This window comes from Neodiprion lecontei, chromosome 2 (genome assembly GCF_021901455.1).
Source record: "Neodiprion lecontei isolate iyNeoLeco1 chromosome 2, iyNeoLeco1.1, whole genome shotgun sequence".
Classification (NCBI taxonomy): Eukaryota; Metazoa; Arthropoda; class Insecta; order Hymenoptera; family Diprionidae; genus Neodiprion; species Neodiprion lecontei.
In genome coordinates this window covers 34595559-34622242 of record NC_060261.1, presented here as the reverse complement: position 1 = coordinate 34622242, position 26684 = coordinate 34595559, and the positions used below count along the sequence as shown (strand labels likewise).

At 37.6% G+C, this 26684-nt stretch overlaps 1 protein-coding gene across 7 annotated transcripts; it reads right to left on the bottom strand.

Moving 5' to 3' along the window:
• Positions 1 to 23: 23 nt before the first annotated feature.
• On the bottom strand, positions 24 to 26187 carry LOC107219723. 7 transcript variants are annotated; one of them, XM_046732521.1, is made up of 11 exons: positions 26060 to 26187; positions 25527 to 25835; positions 8679 to 8797; positions 7886 to 8105; positions 6022 to 7501; positions 5610 to 5723; positions 4383 to 5125; positions 3708 to 4223; positions 2857 to 2969; positions 2276 to 2483; positions 24 to 2165 (listed from the first exon to the last, which is right to left on the bottom strand). In XM_046732521.1, exons 3-11 carry the CDS (start codon positions 8776 to 8778, stop codon positions 1454 to 1456), a joined length of 4206 nt encoding a protein of 1401 aa, XP_046588477.1. In that variant the 5' UTR covers positions 8779 to 8797; positions 25527 to 25835; positions 26060 to 26187; the 3' UTR covers positions 24 to 1453. The 7 variants fall into 7 exon arrangements, with proteins under 7 accessions (XP_046588477.1, XP_046588476.1, XP_046588479.1 ...); XM_046732520.1 differs by having other exon boundaries at positions 25527 to 25896; positions 26060 to 26186; XM_046732523.1 differs by having other exon boundaries at positions 6022 to 7477; positions 25527 to 26181.
• Positions 26188 to 26684: the final 497 nt, after the last annotated feature.

The following is a 26684-nucleotide window of genomic DNA, read 5'->3' as shown; positions in this document are numbered from 1 at the left end:
GAGTTTTTTGGTTTCCGTCTTTCATTCCACACTTATTCATTTTCTCGTTAGTCTTTGTTACATAGTTTATTCGGATGGTTTTTTTTTCTACAGTACGAACGCATTTCCGGGAATATAATATCTCCTGCAGCGATAGCAGACATGTTTTTTAAACATAGATATACACGTGGGTAAATCAACTTCCCACGATTGAGGTAGTATATAAGTATAGTCGCAAAGTTGCGTGTTTATCCAATTTTCCACATTTTTGCCGACTTGACGTTTATTGGCGCATTATATGGACAATGATTCGTATGTAACGTGTGAGCAATAAATAATAAGCTCTCTGAAATGAATAAAAGTAACGGGGTTGGGGGATACAAGTCAGCGAAGAATGTGGACAATTGTTAGATGAGAAGTACTAGCAATATAAAAAGTTCGTGGAAGTCAATTCGTTAATCAATCCTCGTGCGTATCACGAATTAAAATTCTACTTCAATTCTCAAAATTTATTCGTTACAATTGCTTATTTTATATTGTTATATGCTTTACGGAATGTTACTCGATGACTGTTATGAGAAGGAACAACGTTTTCTCTCATTCAGGCACAATTAGCCCGATGAAATTGAATCTCTATAATATAATTATATCCGTCATAATATGAGTATGTTTAAAGTATTGCCAAAGTTCATTATTTGATACGAAAGTTGTGAATTCGAAGTGAGGATTCTTCTTCAAAAATACGGGACGCAATTTTTTCCTTTCCAAAGTATGAGGCAATCGTTTTATACAATAAGGAAAGGATTGAAAAAGTTCGTTTCGAAATCTGTCTTTCTTTTTCCCCAGACCGTAGAGAAGAAGTTCTACCAAGGGTTTGAGATACTAATTTTACGGGGGTCAATATTTGTCTCAAACAAGTAAATAAATACTGTGAAAATTGTTGTATACCTGTACACTCGTCAAAACCTCTTAAGTCGGAAGAGTTATTTCTCGGAAGTTGAATAACCCTCTGAAATAATTTGATTTTGTACAAAGATTATTTCGAGGGATACAGAAATTTAACATCGTAGCTTTGTTCTCGGTGATCTTCATATTGATGGAAAATCTTGTTTCCTGTAATCGGATACCGACAAAGAGTGAAAAAAGAAAAGTATTTCTCGGATGCAGATTGTTTTCACGTTTCATAGGTAACTCGCATTCTAATTTATCATTCTTGTTATGCAACACCTCAATTTCTTCCCGGTCAAACACCGTACCTTAATTAATTGTCAAATATAATACACCTTAGCGGCGTAATTAGCGGCGTGACGGATACGCGCACCTTATACTGCGTATATACACATGTTTGCACATTTCGTAAGCCTTGCGTATATCGCACACAACTGTGGATATTTTAGGCTAAGAAAAGGCGTTTCACTGGTTTAATCGAAGGTTCGTAACCCCGCACACAATGTGACGTAACACGGTTGTGACGTCAGAGGAAAGGTGCGCGTTGAATTAGGGGGTCATGCCCCTCGGCAACGTCGCCGTTGGCTCGAGCTCCAGGAGTCTTTGTCATCGTCGAGAAAATGTTTCCCCGATCAAAGCTTTCGTCGCAGGCGTCAATTTCCGCGTCCATTCCCGGTCGCATGTTGACGTACCTAGCCGAAATTTTATTACCAGTGTCCGTGGATTTTCCGCCGCCGCCGCCGCCGCTCACGAAACGCTGGAGTTCGAGATATTTGGATGCCTGATCGGAATCGGAGTTATCGACGACCGGAAGTCCGCCGCTATTCGTCGACAGCAAAGGGCTCGAACTTTCCCCCGCCGTTTGCGCCGTGTTTCCAAATGCGGACGATCTCGCGCTTATGAAACTGTCGCGATTCAATTCTCGCCCTCTTCCGGTCGTCCTGTCGTCATCTTCGATTCCCCGGATCAGCGGCGTTCCGGAACTCACGATCGAAGTAGCCACCATTCTCGGCGAAGCCGCGCTCTGCGAGGATCTTCTCATCGATACGGAAAATTTACGGAACTTTTCCGGCAGCTGAATGTCGACCTGACCCGTATGCTCTAGCTGCACACTCGCCAAGGGGACGTCGAGGCACGGCGATAACAGCCGCGGATTCGTCGCGAGGAAATCGACGATTTCCGGCGCGTTTGGTCGCAACTTGTGATCGATTTTCCAGCAGGAACGTATAAGGTTTTCCCTTTTAACGCCGACCGAGAAAAAGAAGAAATAAATATTATATATGCTGGATCAAACGGGGTGTCTCGAGTCGTTCGTTGTACCGTATATCGTATTTTTTAAATCTCTTACAGGGGGGCCTTTATTCCCGATGGAATGGCTATCGTGTTTCCTGTCTTTACGTGCTCCAGGACCTCGTTGTTGCTCAATCCTTGGAAGGGAAAACTTCCGAAGGTTATTATTTCGTAGAGTAGAACACCGTAGGACCAGACGTCGGATGCCGGTGTGAATATTCCCAGTCCCAGAGATTCGGGGGCCATCCATCTCACCGGTAGCATTCCTTAAATTTGAATTTCATGAACTTCGGGCCAACTTCACTCTCTTACAACATAGGTATTTTTATTACTGATTTCACAACGTTGAAATTACTAACTTTATCGCAACGAGTCGTGCTGAGGAAAAACCGTTTCTTCGCAATTTTGGAATTGTTTGAAATCCAGTAAACCGCAACAAAACGAAAGACACTCATATTTAGAAATACTTGTTCCTTCAAAGTCGTTGTAAAAATAAGACGATAGTGATATTTTTTCCATATTTTACGTTACGATAACTTGCGTTACTAACTTCGATCTCGTCTGATTTCAATCGTTTAATCGAGTCGGTGGCCAGGAGTAATCAGCCTGTTTCACTGTCAGTTATCAGTTGTTGCTTACCTTTTCTGTTGAATTTGTAGTAGTCGTTCTCGTACATTGGTCTAGTCATACCAAAGTCACCTAATTTTACCACACGCTGAGCATTAACCAGACAGTTGCGCGATGCTATGTCTCTGGAATAAACCAACGAGCGTGTCTCATTACCTATACATGTATTCATACGTGTGTATAATAATGTGGAGAAATCCTAGCATTGCCTATATATATAATTACTTGTGTACCTCTGTACACACACATTCATATATAAACATATGTATATACATGCACACACACACACACACACGCACGTGCATATAAATCAGGTTCCCATTAACGACAACGCGTTTCGCTATATTTATATATATATACACTGAGCGAAGCTCGCGTTGTTGTTAATGGGAACCTGATCTAAAATAACTCAGTAAACAGTTCGTCGTCGATACCGGTGCGTAAACAATTTTATTACACACTTTCAGCCTGTTTATTATCCGGACTACTATAAACATTATTATTATTACTACCCATTGCTATTGAATAATATTATTGGGGTAACGTTTTCCAATTTTTCGGTTCGAAAAATTTCTATTCTGTCGTTAGTTTTTGGACGACTAGATGTATTTTTTTCTAATCGTTTGGGCTTGAAAATTGTGTTAATTTGTTATCACATGCTTGTAGAAATGAAATCTAGCAATCTTTGATAAGTTTTTCTAACGTTGGAAACTTGCTGAATCTCGATTGGAGGTGTACTTACGATATGTACGGATATATTTTCACATATGAAAAAGAAGTAATTCGATTTTCTGATAGGTATGATGGGTGATGTACGTAACTGATAACGAGTATAATTGAATTCAATCGAATGAAATTGTTACCTGTGAACGTATTTGAGCTGAGCCAAATAGCTGAGAGCTCTTGCCACATCGAGAGCCATAGCTGTTAATTTTTTGCTAGATATTTCGTCGGATTCTTCGTAATTGCGATCGTTGACGAGGTGCCGCCTGGCCAAGAGATAGGTTTTCAAATCGCCGTATAGCATGAATTCCATAACCGTGTAAACCGGTTCGCATTTAATGCAGACGCCGAGAAGTTTGATGATATTCTTGTGCTCGAAACGCTTCATCACTTCGACCTCGCTCAGAAAGTCCAATTTCTCTTCGGTCGAACTTCCAACTTTCAACGTCTTCACCGCCACGGCGAGCCATCCCTTTTCCGCAAAGAAAGCTTCGCCTCCGTAAACAGTGCCGAAAGCTCCCTCGCCGAGCTTCCGATTTATCACGACACATTCACGCGGTATTTCCCACTTGTCCAGACCAGCTGTGTCCGTTTGCAGCAAGTCGATACCAAGCGATTTCATGTACCTCTCGTGCAGACGAACTTTTTCGTCGTATCTGTAAAAAATGCGCAATCAACAATTTATTTTCATTAAAGTATTGAAAAGTATGAACGGTACGGTAATTGACCGCAACGTTTGGTCGTGAATCAAAGTGTCGTCAAGATCCTTTCGACGAAATATTGTACTAGTAACATAACGGAACCAAGATACTAACTTTCTCTTGATCATAACGAAACCGACGATCAGCAAAACCCCGAGACAACCGAAACCGATGATGTTTACGATGACGATGGCGACTTCGCAGGTCACGTCGAGAAGTTCAGCTATACCGGAGAACACGCATTTGTCAGGCTTCAAAGATCCGTCGTTCGGTTTTTCCCCGGTAAGCCATACTATCGCGGACATGTTGAGGTCCAAACGACCGCCAACGACTTCGTTGTGAGTGTCCGATACGTTGGGATGAAACAGGCCGATTTTCTTCGTCTCGTTATTGACGTGCTGAACGATTTCAACGACGGATATCCGCGAGGCTCCCCCCAGGAACTTTATCCGTCCCGACACTCCGTAGAAGTCCGTTCGGCTTATTATGTCCCTGAGTCTGTTCGCCGTTTGTTCGTGGTGAAGAGCGAAGACGTAGCTCTCGTTCTCTGCCAGCAGCTGGTCCATCGCGTAGGCGTAGGTCCAGGTCGCGTCGTAGGCGTAACCGGCGTAATCCGACGGCAGGAGATTCTGCTCCTGGCACTTCGCCTCGTAACTCTGTCGCCATTCTTTCACCGTTATGTTTTCCTGCATCGTCTCGTCGTCCGGAGCCCAGAAGGAGTGCGTTATTCCCAGGTAGCCGTTCACCGCTTCTGCCATTTCTGCGTTCGAACACGGCACCGTTTCACCCTCCGCGTTGTAACGCTCCGTCTCGTACCAACCCGGCAGTAGCCACAACGGAAGGAACCAGACGTAACCCTGCGGAAATCGCGATTGATCTTCGTGTTAGTGGAGATCTTACAGAGTCAATGCCGGTGAAATTCTAAATTCCAAAGAATATTTATACGATGAAACGCTGATGTGAGAAAGTTATGGCTCCAGAGTTTCAATATTATATATTCCTGATTTATAACCCGCGTATTCACGTGTAATACCTAAACGAAAGTCTGCCAAGAGTTGCGGAATAATTTCAGCATCAAATTAGATAGTTGCGAATGCTCGACGACGTTTCATCTAAAAACGGTATTCCGTAGAATCGATGGGCACTGTCTTAGGTATAGTTTTATATCATGAAAGAGAACGGAATAACAACTACTTCGACATCGCGAATCCTGTTCAAATGCTTAAATATCGTACGTATGACGGTTCGTCGTTTGGCTGAGGAGACGGATGAGAAAAAGAATGGTGAAAATAAACCCAGAGTAAAAACTAATTCTCATCATTATTGTAACGACATACTAACTTGATAGGCGGTCATTTCCAACTTGTAAGCCTCGCACATCACTTGCCTCGCGACTTCGTCGTAAACGTCGGCTATAATAATTCTCGCTCGTTTCTTCTTCAGGTTATCTAAATACTGTAACAAACAACAACAATTTATCTTCGGAATCGGAGAATGAGAGGAACAATCGAACCAATGTTGTTATACCCGTCGCTCTTCTTCGCTCGCTTCTCCACTGCGGATCGTATTGTGTATACCTAAGTGAATTTTGCTATCACAACTGTGCAAGTTAAACGCTACCACGATGCGGCACTCTTTCCGAACCATAGTAGAATATTAAACGAACAATGAACGGTGAAAAATGATATTTTTCCGTAACAATCGAAGAAGAAGAAGAGGAAGAAGAATCATAATCATAGGAGTAAAAACTCACCCTCCGCATAACGTCGATGTCCCTATCCCTCGGGTATTTAGCATTGTCGACAAACGTGATTCCGTTCTCCTGTAGAAAATCCTGCATGTGAGATATGTACTCGGTGTACTTCTGACCGTCCTCAGTCAGAGCGGCTACCCTTCGCCATCCCATCTTCTTCAACAGCTGAAGGTAGACGTGTTTGTACTGCTTGTTCTCGCCAATGGTGCGGAAGAAGTACGGATAGCTCTCCCTGTCGTCGAAGCTCGAACCCTCCGCGCTGTAGCTGACTATCATGGTGCTGTACTGCTTCGAGATCCCGATCAGTGGTTCGAGCGTTTCCGAGCACGCCGGACCCAGAATCCCGATCAGCGTTTTGTACTGGTAAACGATGTAGTCGATGAACGACTTCATGACCATGTCCGACTTGCACTGTCCGTCGCGAGCCAGGAGCTCGAGGCTGTAGTCCTTGAGGACAGTGTTGTTGGAGTTGACGGAATCCCTCGCCATGTCCGCCGCTACCAGGATCGATTTAGCCTTGTAGGACGAGCCGGTCATCGGAAAGATACCCCCTATGGTGAGGACGCTCTTGTCCCTGTCTTCGGACCTCCAGTTCTTCAACGTCCACTCCAAATTTTTGTCAAGCCAATCGCAGGCGACCTTCTCCTCGGACGTGTCGTTGTTGTAACCGCCGATCAGCTCCTGGTACATGCTACCGGTGAAGTACACCTTCGTTATCGTCTGGTAAGCGAGTTTCGCTATCTTTTCAAGCTTGGCCCAGACCAGCTTCGTCAGCCTCTTCGAACCGTAGGGACACCACTCGCCGTTCAAGTCGCATCGCGGAAAATCAACCGAAACGAAGTCCCGATCGCTCGGCACAAGGTCGCTTGGATTCCAGTGGAGTATGACCAGCGATCTGTTGGATCTAGAGGCCGCGTATCGATCCGTTATCCATTCGGTAAGGTTCTTCAAACGCGGACCAACCCAGGCGACCATGACGTACAGTTTCAGACGGTCTACGTCGTCCTTGACGAAACCCGTCGCGTCCGGATCGCTCGTCAGCAGCAGGGCGCAACTCTCCCTCACATCTCGCACCTCGTTATTGCTGAGTGACGTGTTCGCTATATCGGCACTGCTCGTTTTCCGGCATCGTTCCGGCACGTAAAATCCATCCCGACAGTTGTCCTTCTCGGTGCAGTAGCGCTGGTTATCGGATCCCGGTTTCAGTGTCGCCCTTTTTATCTCCTCGAGGATCTCGTCATCCGGTTGAAAATCTGACGCTCTCTCGTTATTCGCGAACATCTCCCAGCTGCTTGACATCCGGTCCGATCTCCACAATTTTCGCGGCACGAACCATCCGAAGTAGCCCGGTGGTGCGACGAAACCGCAATCCTTAACGTCGTAGTACTCCATGTAAAATGCCATGTCCAATTGCACTGGAAGCCACACTTCCATGTTCACCATTGTTTCTGGTATTCTGGAATCACGCCGTGAGGACATGCTACACTGACAATGAGAGATCGGGTCTCGAAATAGGTTCTTTGACGATGCGTACGTCAGCGTAGAAACCGACCAAAGCACCCCCTTAACGTTTGTCCTGATCTACCGTGATTCTACGGGATAAGTGTACGTCCGGCTGAATGTAAAGGTTTTATTTAAAGTAAAAATTTGTATTTCTGACTCACGAGAGATTATCATCACGGTGTAATGATTTTACAGCTACGTATGTTCAGGAAACGAAATTTTATTTTTCAATTCGCGTATCGATTACTACGACCTTTAGATCTTTATTCTCTTTATATCACGTCGATACTTTTTTTCTTCAAGGATTCAATCTCGGTTCAACTTTTCGTTTGTTAATTTTCTACTTTTGACCTGGACTTACATGCTTTGAGGATGTTGGCCGTCCGATAGTCTCGAAATAACCTCCTCTGCGTTAAAATTATCATCTTTTTCCACTAACGAAACGGCCGAGTAACCAAGTACCTCGGTTAGGAATATTTTCATTACTCTGGATACCAAACGCTGCGTTACTCGTCTCGATAATTCGAATCTGATGTCCAAAGTTTTTCCTTCCAATTGGACGATCCGCTTCGCCGTTACCTCTGAAATTTTTAGCACGACACTGTACGTTATTTATACGCATGATTGTTATACCTGCGCGCAGGAGGCAATTTTTATCCGCAGTAGTAATTGAATTTGAAAAATTGGAATGCGAAGAAAACAAATCTTGCAATTGTCCAAGTATTTGTGTATGATATATTTGTAAAAACTTTTAAAGTAGGCATTACACTCGTTATAATATCACGTATTGCGTACATTCCGTCGTGGAATTTATTTACTTATTATTAGTATTTATTTACTACGTTATCGTAACGATTCATGCTGAGGAAAAACCGGTATTTCGCAAATTTGGAACTATTAAAAATTCAGTAAATCGTAACGAAACAAAGCGTAATTATATTTTGCAATCCCAGTTACTTCAAAATCGTTGTAAAAATAAAAAAATAGTTATTTTTCCCCAAACTTTCCTTACGATAACGTTACCTCGTCGATATGAGTAGCGCATCCGTCAAATATTACATTTTCTTCATCTTCTCGATAAATTATTGTTGTTGGCGGATAACAATTGTTACGCAGTGATTCGTTATTAGCAATATATTTACGGAGGTACTTACTTTCAAATATAGGCCTCGTTAAGCACTGATCACCATTGCCCAATTGCAGCGTCGTGCAGACGGCCAGAAGGCATAAAACACGCCCTGGACTTTGAAACATTTTGCCAATTCTTCGTTACCTGTAGAAATTGAAAAGATCAACGATAAACAACTTTGACTCGACGAATAGAACAGAGAAAAAAAAAAATACAACAAGAACAGAGCAAGACTGTGTAAATAGATTGTACGTAACAGAAAATCATAGATTATTTAAGAAACTTTGGAAGTCGGGCGATTTCTATCTTGCAGATTATATATTTGAAAACAGGAGCGATGTTAGCTGTTATATCGGTGTAATCATGGAATGCTGCGCGGAAAAAGAAATGAACAAAAAAATGTCATCAAAATTATAAGTTGAATAATTAGTGTATACAAATATATGTATATATGTAACCATACGCATCTACCAACTAGCTTCGTCTTTTTCCCTGTTTTCACATTTCTATTACACCATCCCATTCTTGTAACTCGATTTCTCTCATAATAAACAGTTTGTCAGTACCATATCACTATCAACCACAATCTCTGGCGTCATCCGTTTCCTAACCTCCCGATAGCACCACATATATATGTATATACACATATTTCTCACACCGTTACGATTATTTCGTTTTTATTTCGTTTACGTTACTAACCATTGAACCCCGATTTGGCAATAGAGTCGTACATACAGATCATACGTATAAAACACAGAGACGATGTAAGTGCGATTAATAGATAAAGTTTACGCTGGATATGATTGTCGGTGTATAATTTCTATGTATCTATGCTCATTCTACATACCTATTGAGCAATTTCTAAACGATCTACCTAAACGCACGTAATATAGTGAAATTTGCCATCTAGATATATTATGTATAATAATATAATCAAGACTTTTGACAAACAGATAAACAGCTGGATCTTATATTTTTTATAAGATTTTACAAGATGCTTTCTACAGCCGATTATAAAAATAATTATACAGCTGTGCGTAGATGCGACGTTTAATAACAACAACAACAACAACAATAATGATAATAATGATAATAACTATACTATAATGTATATGTATTATTGTACGCATAAGAGTTACAACATATAGCATGGCATTTAAAATGTTCCAAAAATTTACGTACATTTTTTTTTTATTTTTTAACATACCATTGTTTTTTTTGCTGCCTATGATATTTCAATTCCAACGAGCTCTCGCGCTTTGCCACACTCGTGCAATTTATTTTATCATACGTAAGCATCGCACACCCATCGAAACTTCATCCCGTTACTTGCGCGCGGTTCTTGTAAAACACAAGAATATTTGTATAGTAGCTGAATAATGTTCAAGTCGACAGCTCGGGCAATTTTGGGTTTGTTTGTTTTGCTTTTATTCTGTTTTCATCTTATAAAATGCCAGCTGTTTATCCGTTTGTCAAAAGCCTTGAGTTCCCGCCCGACCACGGGCTGGCTATATTTGTATATAATATATACTACTATTTTATTATATATAATATATATATATATATATATATATGTATATACAACGACCTTAATCCCGGCCAATGTTGACATTTTTCGCACGTGTAATGACGAGTTCTAAAAATTGGACGAAAAGTGTCGACGTATACAGCGACACCTCTTGTACGAAAAGTAACACGTTTCAAATTTCTTACGATGCCAATGTAAATATACAGTTGTTGTAATGAAAAATAACTGTACACGCACATGCGAAGTGACAGGTTCGATCAATATTGGCAAAAATTATACAGCGATGACAAATGTAGAAAATCGGCTACAATGTAATGAATTTATGGGGACAGGAGAAAAAGAAGAAGTAGAGTAAAAAAATTAAAATGTTGAAGTTTGTTACGTCATCGTAACGTTCTTAGCTTCGCGATGATCGAAGGAACTGCTTGTATAAAGATTTCCAAATACGTACGAGTATTGCGTATATATCTTGTCTCATTACTGTTTACTGAATTTCAAACAACGCCAAAGTCGTGAAGTAACGATTTTTCCTCATCATATGTAATTCGTTACGATAACGTCACTAATTTCAACATGACAAACAATTGCTACAGCGTGTTAACTTTGTCAACGAATTCCCGCAGCTCGTTATGCTCTAGCCATAGCCATTTCTATAATATTGTGGGCGATAATGCATATCGGACATGTGTGTGTGTGTGTGTGCGAGAGTGTGATCATATAACAGAGCCGAACCGGCGACATTATTTTGTACGGGCGGAAAGATCGCGGGGCAAGCATTCTTCGCGGGCGATATCGTATGGATGAAAATAAAACGGTGACAATAAAGTTTAATAATATAACTTGAGGGAGAAGAGGAAAGCGGGAGTAGAAAAGAGAAAAGAGAAGAGAGAGAGAGAGAGAGAGAGAGAGAGAAACTTTCATACGAAGTCCAAAAGAGAGTGTCCGCGGTTCAGAAATAGAAAGAAAAACTGCGGCTGAGAGTTTAATACCGCGCTTCGATTTATAAAATTTCATGCGGATACGTGGATGTGTTTTTCTTTTTTTTTTTTTCATTTTTTCCTCCGTCTATATTCCATGAAATTATTATCTCATAACAATTATCCTCGAGATCATTTCGCCGATGAAACGAAATTTGATTTAAAAATAAATATTATACGAATGATAATTTAAAATTACCGTCGTTTCACATCGCCGTATTAACCGTGTTATCAACAACGCAACCCGTACTTCGGCTTTACCGTATATTTAAGCACGTGTACAAAGTTTCTAATTAATATTTATTAAATAATATATAATATATATAATCGATATGATTCACTCGGGCATATATCATGTGATTAAACACACGAAGTAGGAAAATAATAATATCCCATTTATTTAATTTATTTTTTCACACACATATATTACACATTATACATTATACATTAATTATAATTATTTTTTAACCTTCCGCGTCGGCGCCACGTGTCTGATATTCGGTAAGTAGATATCCTCGCAGTGTGGATCATATCCCACATGCCCCCCCCCCCCCCCCCCCCCCCGCGCTTGTCATCACAGGCCATCATTATCGCGAGTGGGTATCACAAATACACAAACAGATGATACGTGGTATATGTTCGAGAGCTTAAACAACGCTCATGGAAATTGCCTACTGATTCTGAGATTAATATGAACGGCCGGGTCAAAAGTTAGGGAAAAAACCGTTTGGAAATTGTCAAGCAACGTTTATTTTCGCCAACGATACCGGAGACGAATTATTATTAGTATTACACATTAGGGTAATATTTTTCGATTAACTCTATTCGCGTTCTTGTATCATTGGCGCAAACAACATAGCGAATAACACGTTTGATCCAGACAGTCTAACCGATAAGTCTCTGATACACCCTCCCTCCTCCAGTTGAAACTTGATACTCGGATATTTTTGGGTGCAAACTCGTGACGGACAAATACATGTTCGCAACGCAATAATTCGAACGCTCAATCGCGAAACGTGAAACGCGGTCGAGAAAAACATATGCATGTAATATCGTACGTACGTAGCTATTCGCACACACCTATATATCTACATCGTATATTGTACACGGAACAGTTACTCGGCATGTTTATTTCGTGTAATTAAACTGGCAAAAGAGAAAAATAATTTAATCGCTTGGTTAAAGTTAAAAATAAATGTATTTATTAATTTTTAGTTCTGGTTTCCTTCGTTTGATCATTGATAAATGATTTAACGCATCAATAAACTCGAATCGTGAAAACTGGGTCGGTGGTTTGAACAATTTTGAGGAAACTAATGTTAATATTGACTTGAAAAATGGCAAAAGCATAAATTTTTTAACTTGAAATATTCCCGTATTATACGCAATAAGTGACAGATATTTTCACTGTTCGATAGTTTACTCATTATTGTCTCTGCACGCGTGAACGAAATTCGAAAAGTTTGAGGAAAATTGATAGGATCGATGTAACATTATTGAAAAATTGAATAAGATAAATCACTCTCGAAGAGAATAAAGCGAATAATATTATCAAACGTATCTGTAAATTATGTTTAGAAAAAATGTAAATAATGTATGAAAAACGGGATGCACGCATGCGTGAGTATAAAATAATTGCAGTGATCGTTGTTGGTGTTGCTGGTGTATGGAACATGCATCGGGCTGGAAATTCGGCAGCTGCCTAAATTGTTTAAACAATATACTCGTCGGCATGCGACGATATCTCTCATAATTATTACAGTGTATAGAACTACAGGTATGGCTGCATGCGAAACTCGAGTACATGTGTAGTATTAAAATATTGTTTTACGTGCTCCTGCATTTATGCATATAAATGACCTGCCCGTGTATCTGATATGTTTAGCGATCGTTGCAGTCAAACATAAATAAACTAAAGCGTTGGACGTTTGATCGGCGTTTTCATTTATCTACGTACGTTCACATGCGTGTATATAGAAATATATATATATATATATATATATATATATATATATATATTATGTACTAGTGTACGTAACCGAGTCTATATATAGTCAAAGTGTTCGAGCGTGTCAGTTTTTTGCTGTCATTGTGTAAACTATAATTATTATGTCGTGGAAGACAACATCGATATTACCAGGTAAATAAATTCGAGAAAATGGAATGAAATATAAATTTCTATTTTTCAAATTTATATTTAATTCCATTTTTCTCACTTTATAATTACTTGTTTTGATTGTAACTTCCAAACCAAATTCGTTTTTCTATTAAACGAAGAATTTATGAGATAAATTTCAGGCCAATTGATTGGGTTTTTGTGTTTTTGGTAGTAAGAAAAACAAACGCGTGGTTCAAAAAATTCACAACTCAGTGACAGATGATTTTTTTTTTTTACAATTTACACCATACTTAAAAATAAATAAAATCACCGGTGGTGGGGGTCAGACGTAGATCGGTTTGGGGTGGAGTGCCTTATATACATATATGTATATATATGTACAATATTATACCTACTTCATTTCGACAAAGATGCGGGTAAATTTGGTAAAATGTTTCACAACTTTCCGTCGAGACTTCATCGATCGAACGCCTGTTGTTTTTTTCTTTCTCAACTTCTCTCATGTCCGCGCGTGAAATCAGAATAGTTCCCAAAAAGTTGTCGACAATTACACATAATTTCACAATAATTATTGTAAATTTCTCGTAGCTATACGTCTTAGACGATTGTACGTACATAGTACGTACAGATCTGATAAGTATTGGCAAATTTTGTGCAAAATATGTGTAAAAATATTTTCAATCTTTTTTTCATTATTTCGCGGTACGTAGTTTAAAATCTGTTTATAAATGATTCCATGGTCAACTTTTACCCGGTAACCTTTGCAAAATAGTAATAATAAACACGGTTCTAACCATTTGAAATGTCAAAACGCATTTCACTGGCTCAAATGAGCGACACATTTTTTCTTACTTTTTTTTTCTAACTGCAGGATAAATGTTATATATATATATATATATATATATATATATATATATATATATATATATGTGTGTGTGTTCGTGTGTGGGTGTATATAATATATAGTTATAACGTATACCTATTATAAGCTAAGCAATCGTTGACACGTGCGCGACCTGTGTTAGAAGAAGAAACACGATTTTACGCGACGCGGATTCTCCTTGAGGCGGCAGAGTTTTGAAATCTTGTATTATAGTCATGCATATATATAGATATATGTAATATTTATAGCGCATGTATAAAATATGTGTTTATGATACAGTTACAACAAATTTATAGTAATAATGAATAACACGATAGACGGTTTCCTAGGAATTAATTAACGGCTCGTGAATCTGAAAATCGCGATGACTTCGTATTATTTATATTGAAACGACAAACTTTATTACACACGCTTTGATTCCGATGCGATTGTATCTAATTTATTTATACGTATAAATAATATACTGATTTTTTTTATCAAACGGTTTCTACAGAGCGACAAAATTTTAACCACAGATTAGATTGTTTACCAAACAAACCGCTTCTGTCGTGAAGGTATTTCGGAAACCGATAATAAAGCTCAACTCATCGCCAACCGTGAGGTTAAAAATTAAGTACCATGTTTTTTTCTCACTCTCTCTTTTTTATACAGCAGGAGAGAAAACAACAAAATTGTTCGAATTTCTTTCTAATACATGTATATATATATATATATATATATATGTGGTAATAAAAAATCCCGCCTAACGGGAACAAAAAAAACCGCGAAAATCGTGCATGCGTTGCAAAATGTTTTTTTTTTACGTGGTTTATGAGCATCAATATATTGTCGGAATTGAACAAAAAAAAAAAAATGATAGAGACAAATTTTACGAATTTTTTTATTTTTCACCTGAAACGACTGCATCTGTTAATTCTACCTGTATTGAACGAATCATTGGTTATCCATCGATATGTATGATCGAAAAAATGTATGTATTCCGTAGCAAATGATCTTTGTCTAAAATATCGTCTTCTTAAATCTTAAAAAAAAAAAAAGTTATTTTTGCCTTACTTCAATTCAACTCACAAAGTAAACCAACCTCTAGTTTAATATAAAAAAAAGTCGTGCCCAACGTTCCCCTGCATTTTCATTTTCTAGCCGCGACACAAGTGTCAGCTGACGTGTATACGTATAGGTATAATATGGATAATAATAATTAGCGAATACGCACGTGGTCTTCAAGTGGTTTTGCGATCGGCAGTGGATATACGTTACATGTACTTGCATTATCATCTCTGACATAACGTATTAGGTATTTGTAGTAAAACGATAACAAACAATAACGGAAGGCATGCCAGACAAACGTGACGGAATTGCGTTGCGTATTTGTATACCGCATAAAATATACGTACCGAACACACACACACACACGCACAGTGTATATTATATTGTATGTATTGTACGAGTGTTTCTTGGTCAAGGATACCCGGCATCTTATCTTTGAAACGTTGCAGGTATTTGTTATCATACGAGTCGGATGTTGAACCGCGCGTTTTATGTACTTCCGTAAATAATCTAGTTGTCGTTTAATGTGAACATGTGTGGTGAACTATTCACATGTGGAAGGTATACTGTACGACCAAAGATGTAAAAATTACGTAACAAAAAAAAAAAAAAAAATAATAATCACTTTAAAACTACACGTTATAAAAATCTTTCCTTTGTTACTATTAACGAAAATATGAGGACGGTTCTTCGCTGGTAACGTGATAAATATTAGATTGAACAAAATTTTTGCAGGAGATTTTTTTTTTGTAGAGCATTAAATTTCGTACAAAATAGCCGGTGAAATTTTTTACATACATTTTTATTACATAGTGCACACTTTAATACGTACATACATATACGTATGATACCTGCTCTTCGGTAATAAAAAGGGGAATGTCGTTAATCGAATTGAACCATTTTCTGCATATGAGGAGAAACATGTTGTATTATTATAGTATTGTTTTTGCAAAGGTCGTGAAAATGTGAAAAATTCCCATCGCTGTACATCGCAATTATTAATTAAACTATGTTTCGTTATAAAGCAGTTGTAGTGGCGTTAGAAAAAGTATATATATATATATATACATTATATATATTTAATAAACAAATAAATAAATAAATAAATAAGTAAACAAGATCCTATCATGTCGACTCACTCAGCGTCCATTATATACACGTATGAATGTATGAATCAATGTACCGTCCCATTATACAGAGGAAGAAATAATTATATTCGCACAACGGTATGAATAGCACGTAGCGTATAAACTAAAAGATCTTACGCGGTAACATTTCTATTATAAGTCAACATTAATGTCTGTCTTATTAACGATTTCCGCATGTAACATTCACGTTGTACGGCAATCGTATGAGATTGGCTCCAGTTGTTATATTATTGCAGTATTGCAAGGGGAGGATGGTTTCTATAATAATATAATCGTGATTTTATTCGTAAATTTTACGCTCTCAAAGACCGAAATTCACGGAAAAACATGAAGGTGACAAAAAAAAAAATTTATTTTTGGCGAGATGTGTGGTATTTTTTTGACAAACTTTGGATGTTGATAAAAAAATCAAAAAAAAAAAATCGCATTCTTCATGTAAACATTGCTTTTTTTTTATTCGTGGATGAAAATTACGACAACACAAGTAACCGGAGCCAATTTCGAAAAACTGCGCTTACTCCTAGGGTCGTTGCCATCAAATCTTACTAACAATGAGACCACTGAAATATCAAGGGCAACAAACCACCGTTGACCAGTGTGACTATCATGTACTTCGGTAGGTGTAATTTGCGTTCACAATGCGTGGGCAGGTTAGCAAGCCAATAAACATAAAACAGGATGTGGTTAATTGGGCGCGATAGGCGCAGCGGCTGTATTTGTTTAGTAAAATATTAATCATCGCCATTGTATAATAACGAAATTATAGATAACATGCGTTGCAACGTAAATGGTGGTTGAAATGGCCTCCGATAAATAATGTTCGCTATCTTCGATAACGCGATATCTGTATGTATATATGGGGTATTCCATGCCAACTCTCCCTGAGAATATCCACATTAATTATCTGCAATTTCTAAAATCGAACATATTTTGACTGACACAATTAAAAAATCTTAAATATTTTTCAAAAATTCCGTTTTACATATCAAAATTTTTAAGATTCGTGCCGGAGTGAACTGGATCTTCCTTCTAATTCCGATTAGTCTATAAATTAAATAGAGGAAGAAAAAAATACAGGAAATCAAAATAATTGCAAAATGATCAAAATAAGGGACATCCTGACACATACAATATGTATATTGAAAGAGAGGGAGATACAGAGAGACAGGAAATATTAAATTGTTCATCGATCAAGGTCTATGACTCGTTGTCAAATTTGTTCGATAACATACATATATATATATATATATATATATATATATAATATATACACACATACGTATCTCGATTTGATGCGCACAATATTATAAAGTAACGATGCGTACGAGTATGATATGAGGAAAGAAATAGTAAATTCAACTTCATAAGGTTATTATGTATGCACGTTTTAGATATATTACGTATGTACATTAGACCTTTCCTTAATAAGGGTAAAATCGAATTTTAATGGTCACAACCCCCAAATTGGTTCGAAATATTTCAAAAAAAATATCAGATTTTTTCAAAAATTTTCCCTCGGTATTTACTCACCCCTAGAACGCCTTACTTTTTCCCATAAGAAAAGCATCGGTTCTTCGAGGTTTTTAATCAAAAATTCGTACCGGGCCTAAAAAACATCGTAAAAATTCACGATCTCTTCTCTAATATATCACACTTTTAATCCAAGTCACGATCTCTGTGTTTCTTCCACACGTATGAATGCAGCAGGCTGCAGTTGCGAGAGTATCAATATTATTCGAAGATATTCTTTTGTTTCTTGTGTACAATATTGTTTTTCAATTATTTCTGCTATATTTCTTTCATACGGTGAAAAGAATGTATAAGTTTGCTTTTGAATATTGCCTCGGTATTCCGCATTCGTTCTCGAAGCTCAAAATATACCCGCGAATAAGTGGCGATTAATACATACACACCAGATGTATGCACTTATATATGGATACACCGCAATGCGAATACAAATTTGCGTATGCCTATAGAACTCGTATAACGTTAAGGCCGTGCGGTACTCCTACCCTTACCGACCGAGCAAACTCACCCGTTTTCTTCATACATTAACTACAATAACGAACGGAAAGACTTCGAAATTCGACGGTGCATCGCTCTTTTGTAGCGGAATGCAGGAAAGTTATTGGCATCCTAAAAATCGTTAAAACAATGTGTCGTTTTTGAGATATTTTTAGATACAATTCCTGCAAGAATAAGCCGTAAAATGAACATCGTGAGACTGTCTTTATGCAATATTGATGTCGCTACAGACAAGAACTAAGAAATACAATAATTTCATAAATGAAAGATGGTCTCACGTGAAATTTGAACCCGTTCCGTTCGTTTAGGAAGAAAAAGGGTGAGTTTGCTCGGTCGGTAAGGCTAGGAGTACTACGTGGCCTTAATGCGATGGTCTTTATCTTTCTTTTTCTCCTCCACTTTTTTTCTACGTCAACTGTTCGCTTCCCGCCTTGTTTGATCTTGGAGTTAGATAGCGGGCAGGTACACATTAGGTATAATTTATGTAGATATGGCAGAGGAAGCTGGGAATCAGAGATAGGTAAACAAACTGCAGTCTGACGACGAGTTTAAGCTCGCGGTTAACGCGTTGCACCGGAATTTCTCTCGACGCGAGGCGGGGTTGTTAACCCATCTAACCCCCCATCCACGTCATCTTCTCTCTCCTCGACACTCCTCCACCGCATCCGAGACAACTCTGCACCTCCGTCTCTACTGTAATTGTGCGGAGCGTATAAATAGCAAGCGTTTCGTACGCATATAATATACATGTATATATATATAAAATAAATAACCTCGAAGTAAATGATATTTTTAGCAGAACCATGAAAGTCTGTGAGAAAAAAACACAAGTTGTGCATAATATCTTTCATTCAGTAAAACATTCGTTTTTATGATTTATAACGTTACAGGTACCTGAATGATCATAATGTGTATTATACATTGTACACGTTAATGTTACATTGGATAAAAAATGTGAAGAATTACTTCTAAAAACTATCACGGTTCTACTAAAAAATTTATTTATTCCGAGGTTTTTTTTTAACCCTTTTATTTGACACTCGGAAACGACTGATTAGGTCAAACGATGAACATGCCCGTTAAATATGTTAATTTTGGTAAAAATGAAACGCTGCGATACTGTGTCGAATTTTTATTTTTTTTTCTCCTAACGTAGATTTCCTTCGGTAATATTCTAGAAGATTCATCGATCACTTATCTACCGATAGCGATATTTGAATAATCATTGGCTCCACAAGTTGTGAGTTTACTGAATAAATTGCTACCAGTTTGTGTATAATAATCGATATTGGATGATTTTAGGCACTGCAAAAGAACATCGTGAGTTTTTTTCAATTACATAGCAGAAAGTATAATACCAGCTATAACGTACATATTTTTAGGTTATTCGTTACATGTGATTTATCGTTTTTAACATCACAATTTTCACGTGAAATTCCTCAGCGTTACAATGACATGTTTTCTCGCAATCAGTGTATCAATCCAGGATATTTCTTTTTTTTTTTTTTTTCTACTCCCCGTTCGGTTATTTGCCTTTTAATTAGCATATCCGTTGAGTTCCGATCTGTATTTAACTTTACACACATTCGGTATAGCTAGAAAATGCTGCGGGATACGTTTGTCAGTATGCATGTATGCCTATTTGGATATGTATATACATATGGCGTGAATTCATTTGTATAAATGCGCAATTCGTATACATGCAAAACGTCTGTTCCTTTTGTGCTTCTTATTACCCATTTTGTTTTCTAATCTTCCTTTATCTTCGTCGAGACGCAAGAAAACGATCCGTTTCGTTTGTTTTATATTATTTTATTTTTCAATTTTAGCTTACTCTCAAACATTACGTACTTTTATAACCATGTACAGGCTTGTAATATTTTTTCGAATTCTATCGCGTATTTATTTGCTTACCCATAAAACTTGTTTGTTGATCCATTATTTTCCACACACGATATGTTTGTTTAGTTTCGGTGAACAAAAAACAAAAAACATAAGTAAACAAAAATTCTTAGCTGTACTATTGATTGATTACGTAATATATTAGCCAGTTTAAAAAGTAGGCAAAATTAAAGTTAACTGCATTATGCCGTGTACGTTTTAAATTTTATTCACGTTTCGTATGATAGAGATTATTTACCGTGAGACTATTCTGTGTAAAAAGAACCACCCGACATTTGAAATCCTAATTTTTGTTTCGTTTTTTTTTTTTTCTCTCAGAGTTGAAAACCGCATTTTATGAGTTAACCTTTAATTTTATTGGAACATTCGAATGTTTAATTGGACGGGCAAACTTATCGACACAAAAAATCGGCGAAGGCTGGAAATTATTGCACGAGCGTGGTCCGGAATAAATTAATTCCAATCATTAGAAACAAATGTGATGAATAAACATGATGCAAAAAAAAATTCCAAAACTTGTGGTCTATTTGTATATTAGTATATTATATATATATATATATATATATATATATATATATATATATATATATATATATGACATGTTATAAACTTTTTATATGTCTTTCTGTATAACATTTCGCATGTCGCATTTGTTTCTAATGATTGGTATTAATTTATATATATTTATTATATATATATATATATATGAAGATGCGCACCGTTACTATACCCTAAATACATACGTTCGAATGATTAGCGAGATTTCATTTTTCTCAAGGTGGTCTTCTTTACGCGGCCTTGTCTTGTATGTTAAGGTGAAGATTTGAAGAAAGAGGCAAGACATTAACAACTAAATAATAACGTTCCATTAATAATTTTTCCGACGACAAACGATGTTGAGAAAGAACTTTCAGAGAAAGATATATATATATATATATATACGTTTTCTGTTTTATTTTTAACCTTATTTCATCAACGTTTGCATGTATTTCTTTTTTCTCGGCTGGAAGTACAACCGAGACAAGTCACAACGTTTACTACATGATTTTATTGTGACATTTGTTACTGCAGCACAAGTGAAGCAATTTTTTGCATTGGGATTATGACCGAATTTATTATTATTATCATAATTGTTATTCTAGTTAGAAAGTATTTATGTGTATGGATAAACTATACTATACGTATAACCAGAAACGTCGAAAACACGAACGAGGCCATTTGCATAAATTGCTGCTGCAGTCGGTCGTCCCGCAAGTTATTATAAGAGTTGTAAAAAGAAATAATAAAAACAACAACTTCTTATTTGTTCACGGTTACAATATCTGGATACGTATACACCCACACACACATATTTATATACATGCAAACACACGCATATCAAAGTGCACGTGAGCATACGCGGTGCAAAACATTTTTTGAAATGTCCGCAAAAATATATAGAAGCCAATACGTGTAACTAAATAGGCTGCAGCGCGGGATCAGTTATGGATATGTGTAATATTGGTGACACATTGTTTTAAACCATATATTATATAATATATTACTATAGAAAAGTTGTGTACGATCAAAAAGGGTAGGAAAGCTGATTTTACTTTTTCTTATATTTCGTGTAATTGAGAGAAGAAAGATTTTGCTCGAATCAGCGGTATCGATACGTTTTAGTTATACAAGTTTTTTCACATTGTTATTGTTCTTTTTTTCTTGTCCCTCGCGTGTTTTTTCATAATTAATTTTCACTAATTTCGAAAGAATCTTGTTACTCTTATACTTTTCTATTTTAAATACACTGTAATGCGAAAGGTTTCTCTGTCGCGATATTTTCGATAATATTGTTTCACTCTCGGTATCACAATAAGGTATACTTGAGGTGTTACCTTGTATGACTAATTTACCGTCATTCATCGGTATATTGTTATTCGGTTGGTTTGTTCGTTTGTTGTTGTCGCAGGCGCGTTCTCTTCTCCGATCGTTCGAAGACGCGGTCCTCTAGGTTACACTTGCACAGGCACACAGCTTTGTTTTCTTCGTATTAGGTAGGTTAATATTTTATACGTCCACTGCTTGCGATTGAGGCGCCTCTATTCTGTACTCTACCGGTATATGGAACTCGGAATGATACGGTCGTATCTCCGCGCATTTCGTCGCATGCGTAACGTGATATGATAGCGAGAAACAAGGAGCGAAGACGGAAGTGAGAGGGAGAGAGAGAAAGAGAGACATAGCGCGCCTACGGAAAATAAGCGGTTCGAAATTAAATGAAACCAATTAATGAAAGGAAATGAAATGAAATGAAATGACAGGCAAAAAAAAAAATTGTTTAAACTAGACGAGTTCGCACCGTGTAACCGGAAATTCTTATCTCTGCTGTAAGTATAGTTTCTAAAACCGCAAGCAAAAATTGGTCAATACACATTCACTCACGTGTACATTTATTTTATAGACTACACGCATGCATATGTACATTGTACACATATCGAACATATACTTCAAGTATAACTAGTAGTACTAGCTTTTATACAATACATATGCATATACACGTGTATACTTGATATATATATACACATATTATACGTAATATGTTTAAACTACATACTATCCAAATTGAAGATATAAATATTACACGTGCATGTACAATAGTTGCATTTCTAAGCACCAGGTATGTACAACGATTATCGGTTCATTAGCGTTTGCCTCTTTGTTTTTAATATTATACTTGCAAATACGTCATTCCTGTCGCGTTTCTTTTATTCCATTTTTTTCTCTCATTTTACTTTCTATTTTTGCAAGAAAATTCTTCTTCTACTTTGTCTTTTTTTTTTTTTTTTTTTTTGTGTAAAGTTCTCGTTAAAATAATATTACAGGTGCACGATTGCGCATATTTTATTTTACCTGTGACACCTTGTAATGTTGAGATCACGCTAATGTCATTTTCTTTGCTATAAAATCCACGACAGCTGTTTCTTTCTCCTTTGTTATTTCACATCTCTTGCAAGATCATATCCATTGCATATTTCTCTCACAGTTTCTAATTTCAAAATTAACGAATCATTATACGCCGGGTACTGTTTTAATACTGAGAGAACAAGAAAAAGAAAAGAAATCAAATTCATAAGTATGTGTGTAAAATATACCTGCATATATGTACACATATCGTCCGTTACTGAAAAATCATGTTTCGACTCTATATTAGACGAAAAGTTATCGGGAAAACGGGACAGAGAACGAGATTAATTAAAATACGAAAATCCTTGGGGGGTTTGAGATGTTGTTGTTGTTGCTGTTGCTGTTTTCGCCGGTAACGTATTATTTACTCATCGTTACACTTTTGGATTTAATATACATATAACATCTCGGTACAACGCACGTGCATATATATATATACGCGTACATACGTGTAATACGTATGCGAATCCGCCGACGAAGTTTCGCTTTGAAAATAGATATAAAAGAGAGAGAGCCGCGGAATAAGCCCGCGGGCCACGCGGCGCGCTGCTTTGCTGCTTTTAATTATCCGCAGCGACTAACTAAACTCTCTGACCCGAATAAACGCCTCCGTGTAGTACGGCGATAAGTACCCTGAATATGTTTGTGTTCTGCAAACTTGATATTATTACGCGAAAGCAGAAGGAGAAGAACAAGAAGAATAATAGTAATAAAGAAGAAGAAGAAGAACGTAGACTGCAGGGATGGAAAGTACAATCGTCTGGTCTAGATGATTATTACAATTTGCGATCGAGGCGCATTAGATGTATCTGTACAGGCATTCGAGTAATCGTTAACTCTTCTCAAACGACTCCGCGGCTATAAATAACGCACTCGATATATGTACGCACTACACATACCGTACATTTTACACCGTGACAGATCAGTTTTGCGTACTATAATACTAAATAAAGAAGTGCGATGTGATTATGCAGCTACGGGATGTTTGTCCGAAAACTCGTGTTTCACATAACGCAATACGCGTGTACGTTACACATCCACGTACGTTGCTATACTCGTTTACAATTATTTTACAACCAGGTATTCTAACAACAATGTAAGTATACGTGTATGCGGATGTATTTAACGCGTCGACGACATTAGCAGCGCTCCGTATATGACCGCATTATCTTACCAAATAGGCATGGCACACACGGTACGTGTAAGAAACGATGTGTGCGCGTACCGCGAATATTGTGTAGGTAACGACATGCACCTTGCGACGCTCCCAAGTCCTTGACAATAACAACTCGGCGTATGAAAGTTACATTTCATGTGTCTCCGTGTGCGTGATGCATGCCTGTGCCGTTTGCATATCGAACCGGTGATGTTATTTTGCAGTATTCGAGTCATGAGGAATTCCCGATATTCTTCCTTGCTGTCTTTCGCATTACTGTGCCGGCGAATCATTTTCATGTTTCACGTATTCTATTCCCTCGAGATGGGTCAATGATACGAAAAATTCATAGGTCGCTGCGGATATTATTTCGTTCGCAGTTATACATTTTTATCGAAATTCCCGATTGTTATATTACTTTTACTTTTTCTTCTCTGTTTGATTCATTCTTGGCGGACACGTCTGGAAATTTTTTGCAAGTAAACAACGAATTCGGTACATTATCACAGATTAGAAAAAAAAAAAGAAAAATCACGAGGAACCGTATTCATGTAAACATCTCGTATAATTTTATACGCATAGTTATTATGGTATATCTTGTTGCTGTATTTCGAGTGAAATATGATCTTTCTTCCGCTTCGACTTTACCATATGACTCTTTTAGTTAGCCGTACATGTAATATCGACGCGTCGCGAGATTCCGATTTTCATAAAATAGCAATTCACGTCACCCCCTGCAATTCCCACTATTCTGTCTCACGGGTATATCATACTTTGTTTGAAAAAAATTTCTACACCTGTATAATAAGATGATTCAGGCGAAAGGTGTTCCGATCGGTAAAGAAGGTAAAAATCGCGCGCGTCTCGCGCTTTCCGTTTATTAAATACCGATGATATCACATACCATGTATACGTATACATGTGTACGTATATATATATACCTGTGTACAACACATATGTGTGTATATGTATAATAATGCGTGTAAAATATTTATTAAATGCATAGTATATATTACATATAATCCATCACACACGCATGCGTGAAATAGCTATTTTTCATTTACGTCACGCGAAGCGAAATAATGTGTAAACATGGTCGTATGTAAAAAAAAAAAACACAATCGCATTTTACAGGAAGAACTCACCTCATTGCTTAAATACGATAATTATTCCGAAATTCGATTACGTACAACGACAACTGTCACACTGCGCTTTAAATCCGTATTACAAGCATAACATTACCTCACGCGTTAATTTATTCACGATTAAACTCCACTCTCAATTACAATTACTTATTTATTAATTTCAGATTGGACAATCTTTAAGAAACTTCATTTTCCACTTTCACACGCTGCGCGGGGTGTGCACGTTCATCGTTCGCTGTTTCGCGAGTTGCTGTTTCTTCTTTTCTATTTTTATTTATTCTCCCTTGCTCCGTTCCGCTTGCTCGTCTCCTTTAAAATTTTCATCCACCTCCAACGTAAATCAACGCTGCAGCAACATTGCGACGAATAGCTTGTCGCGTTGAATAAATAAGTGCAAAAAAAAGAAAAAAGAAAAAAAAATATTAAACAACTTGGATAAGAAAGAGAGAAAAAAAAAAAAAATTCAAAAAACAATATCGGAGAAAAAAAAGAGAAGAAACGACAAAAAACCCGCGAAACTTAGGGCGCAATACTTTTAAAAACTTTTCGCACGCGGTTGTTACACCTTCTACTCATATCGATATCGCACTTGTAGTACGTACGATTGTTGCCGCGCTACTGACCGAAGGATTTTAACGCACGGGAGGCACGCGCACGCATACACGCCACTTACACGGCTGCACAGAACTCTTTAACTGCGTCGTCTAAACTTGTGCTGTGCTGTCGTAGTTGCGCGTTGGCGAACGGTCTCTCGGTTCTCCGTCTTTATTCTCTCTCTCTCTCTCTCTCTCTTCGTCGTTGCTGCTCTCTGCGATGGGAGCTGGATTCAATTTTTCAGTTTTAACGCAAGCGCCAGCATCTGCAACGCGTTCAACCGCACACAATTCCAGACGTTCCGTGCGTCACGGTGCGCACGCAATTGATGATTTTACCATGTGGCATATTGGCGCGTTGTTACTGATTACGTGCATTATATCGACAAACATGATTATTGTTCGAATTCCGACACCGACTAGTCGATTATAAACACTTTGTGCTCGGACAAACATCAGACGCGGCTTGTAATGCGCGCCGATAGCAGCTTTAGCTGAATTTAAATTATATAGGTATGTATTCGATTATATTATACCGGCGCGGCGGGAAATTCAAACGGTTTCG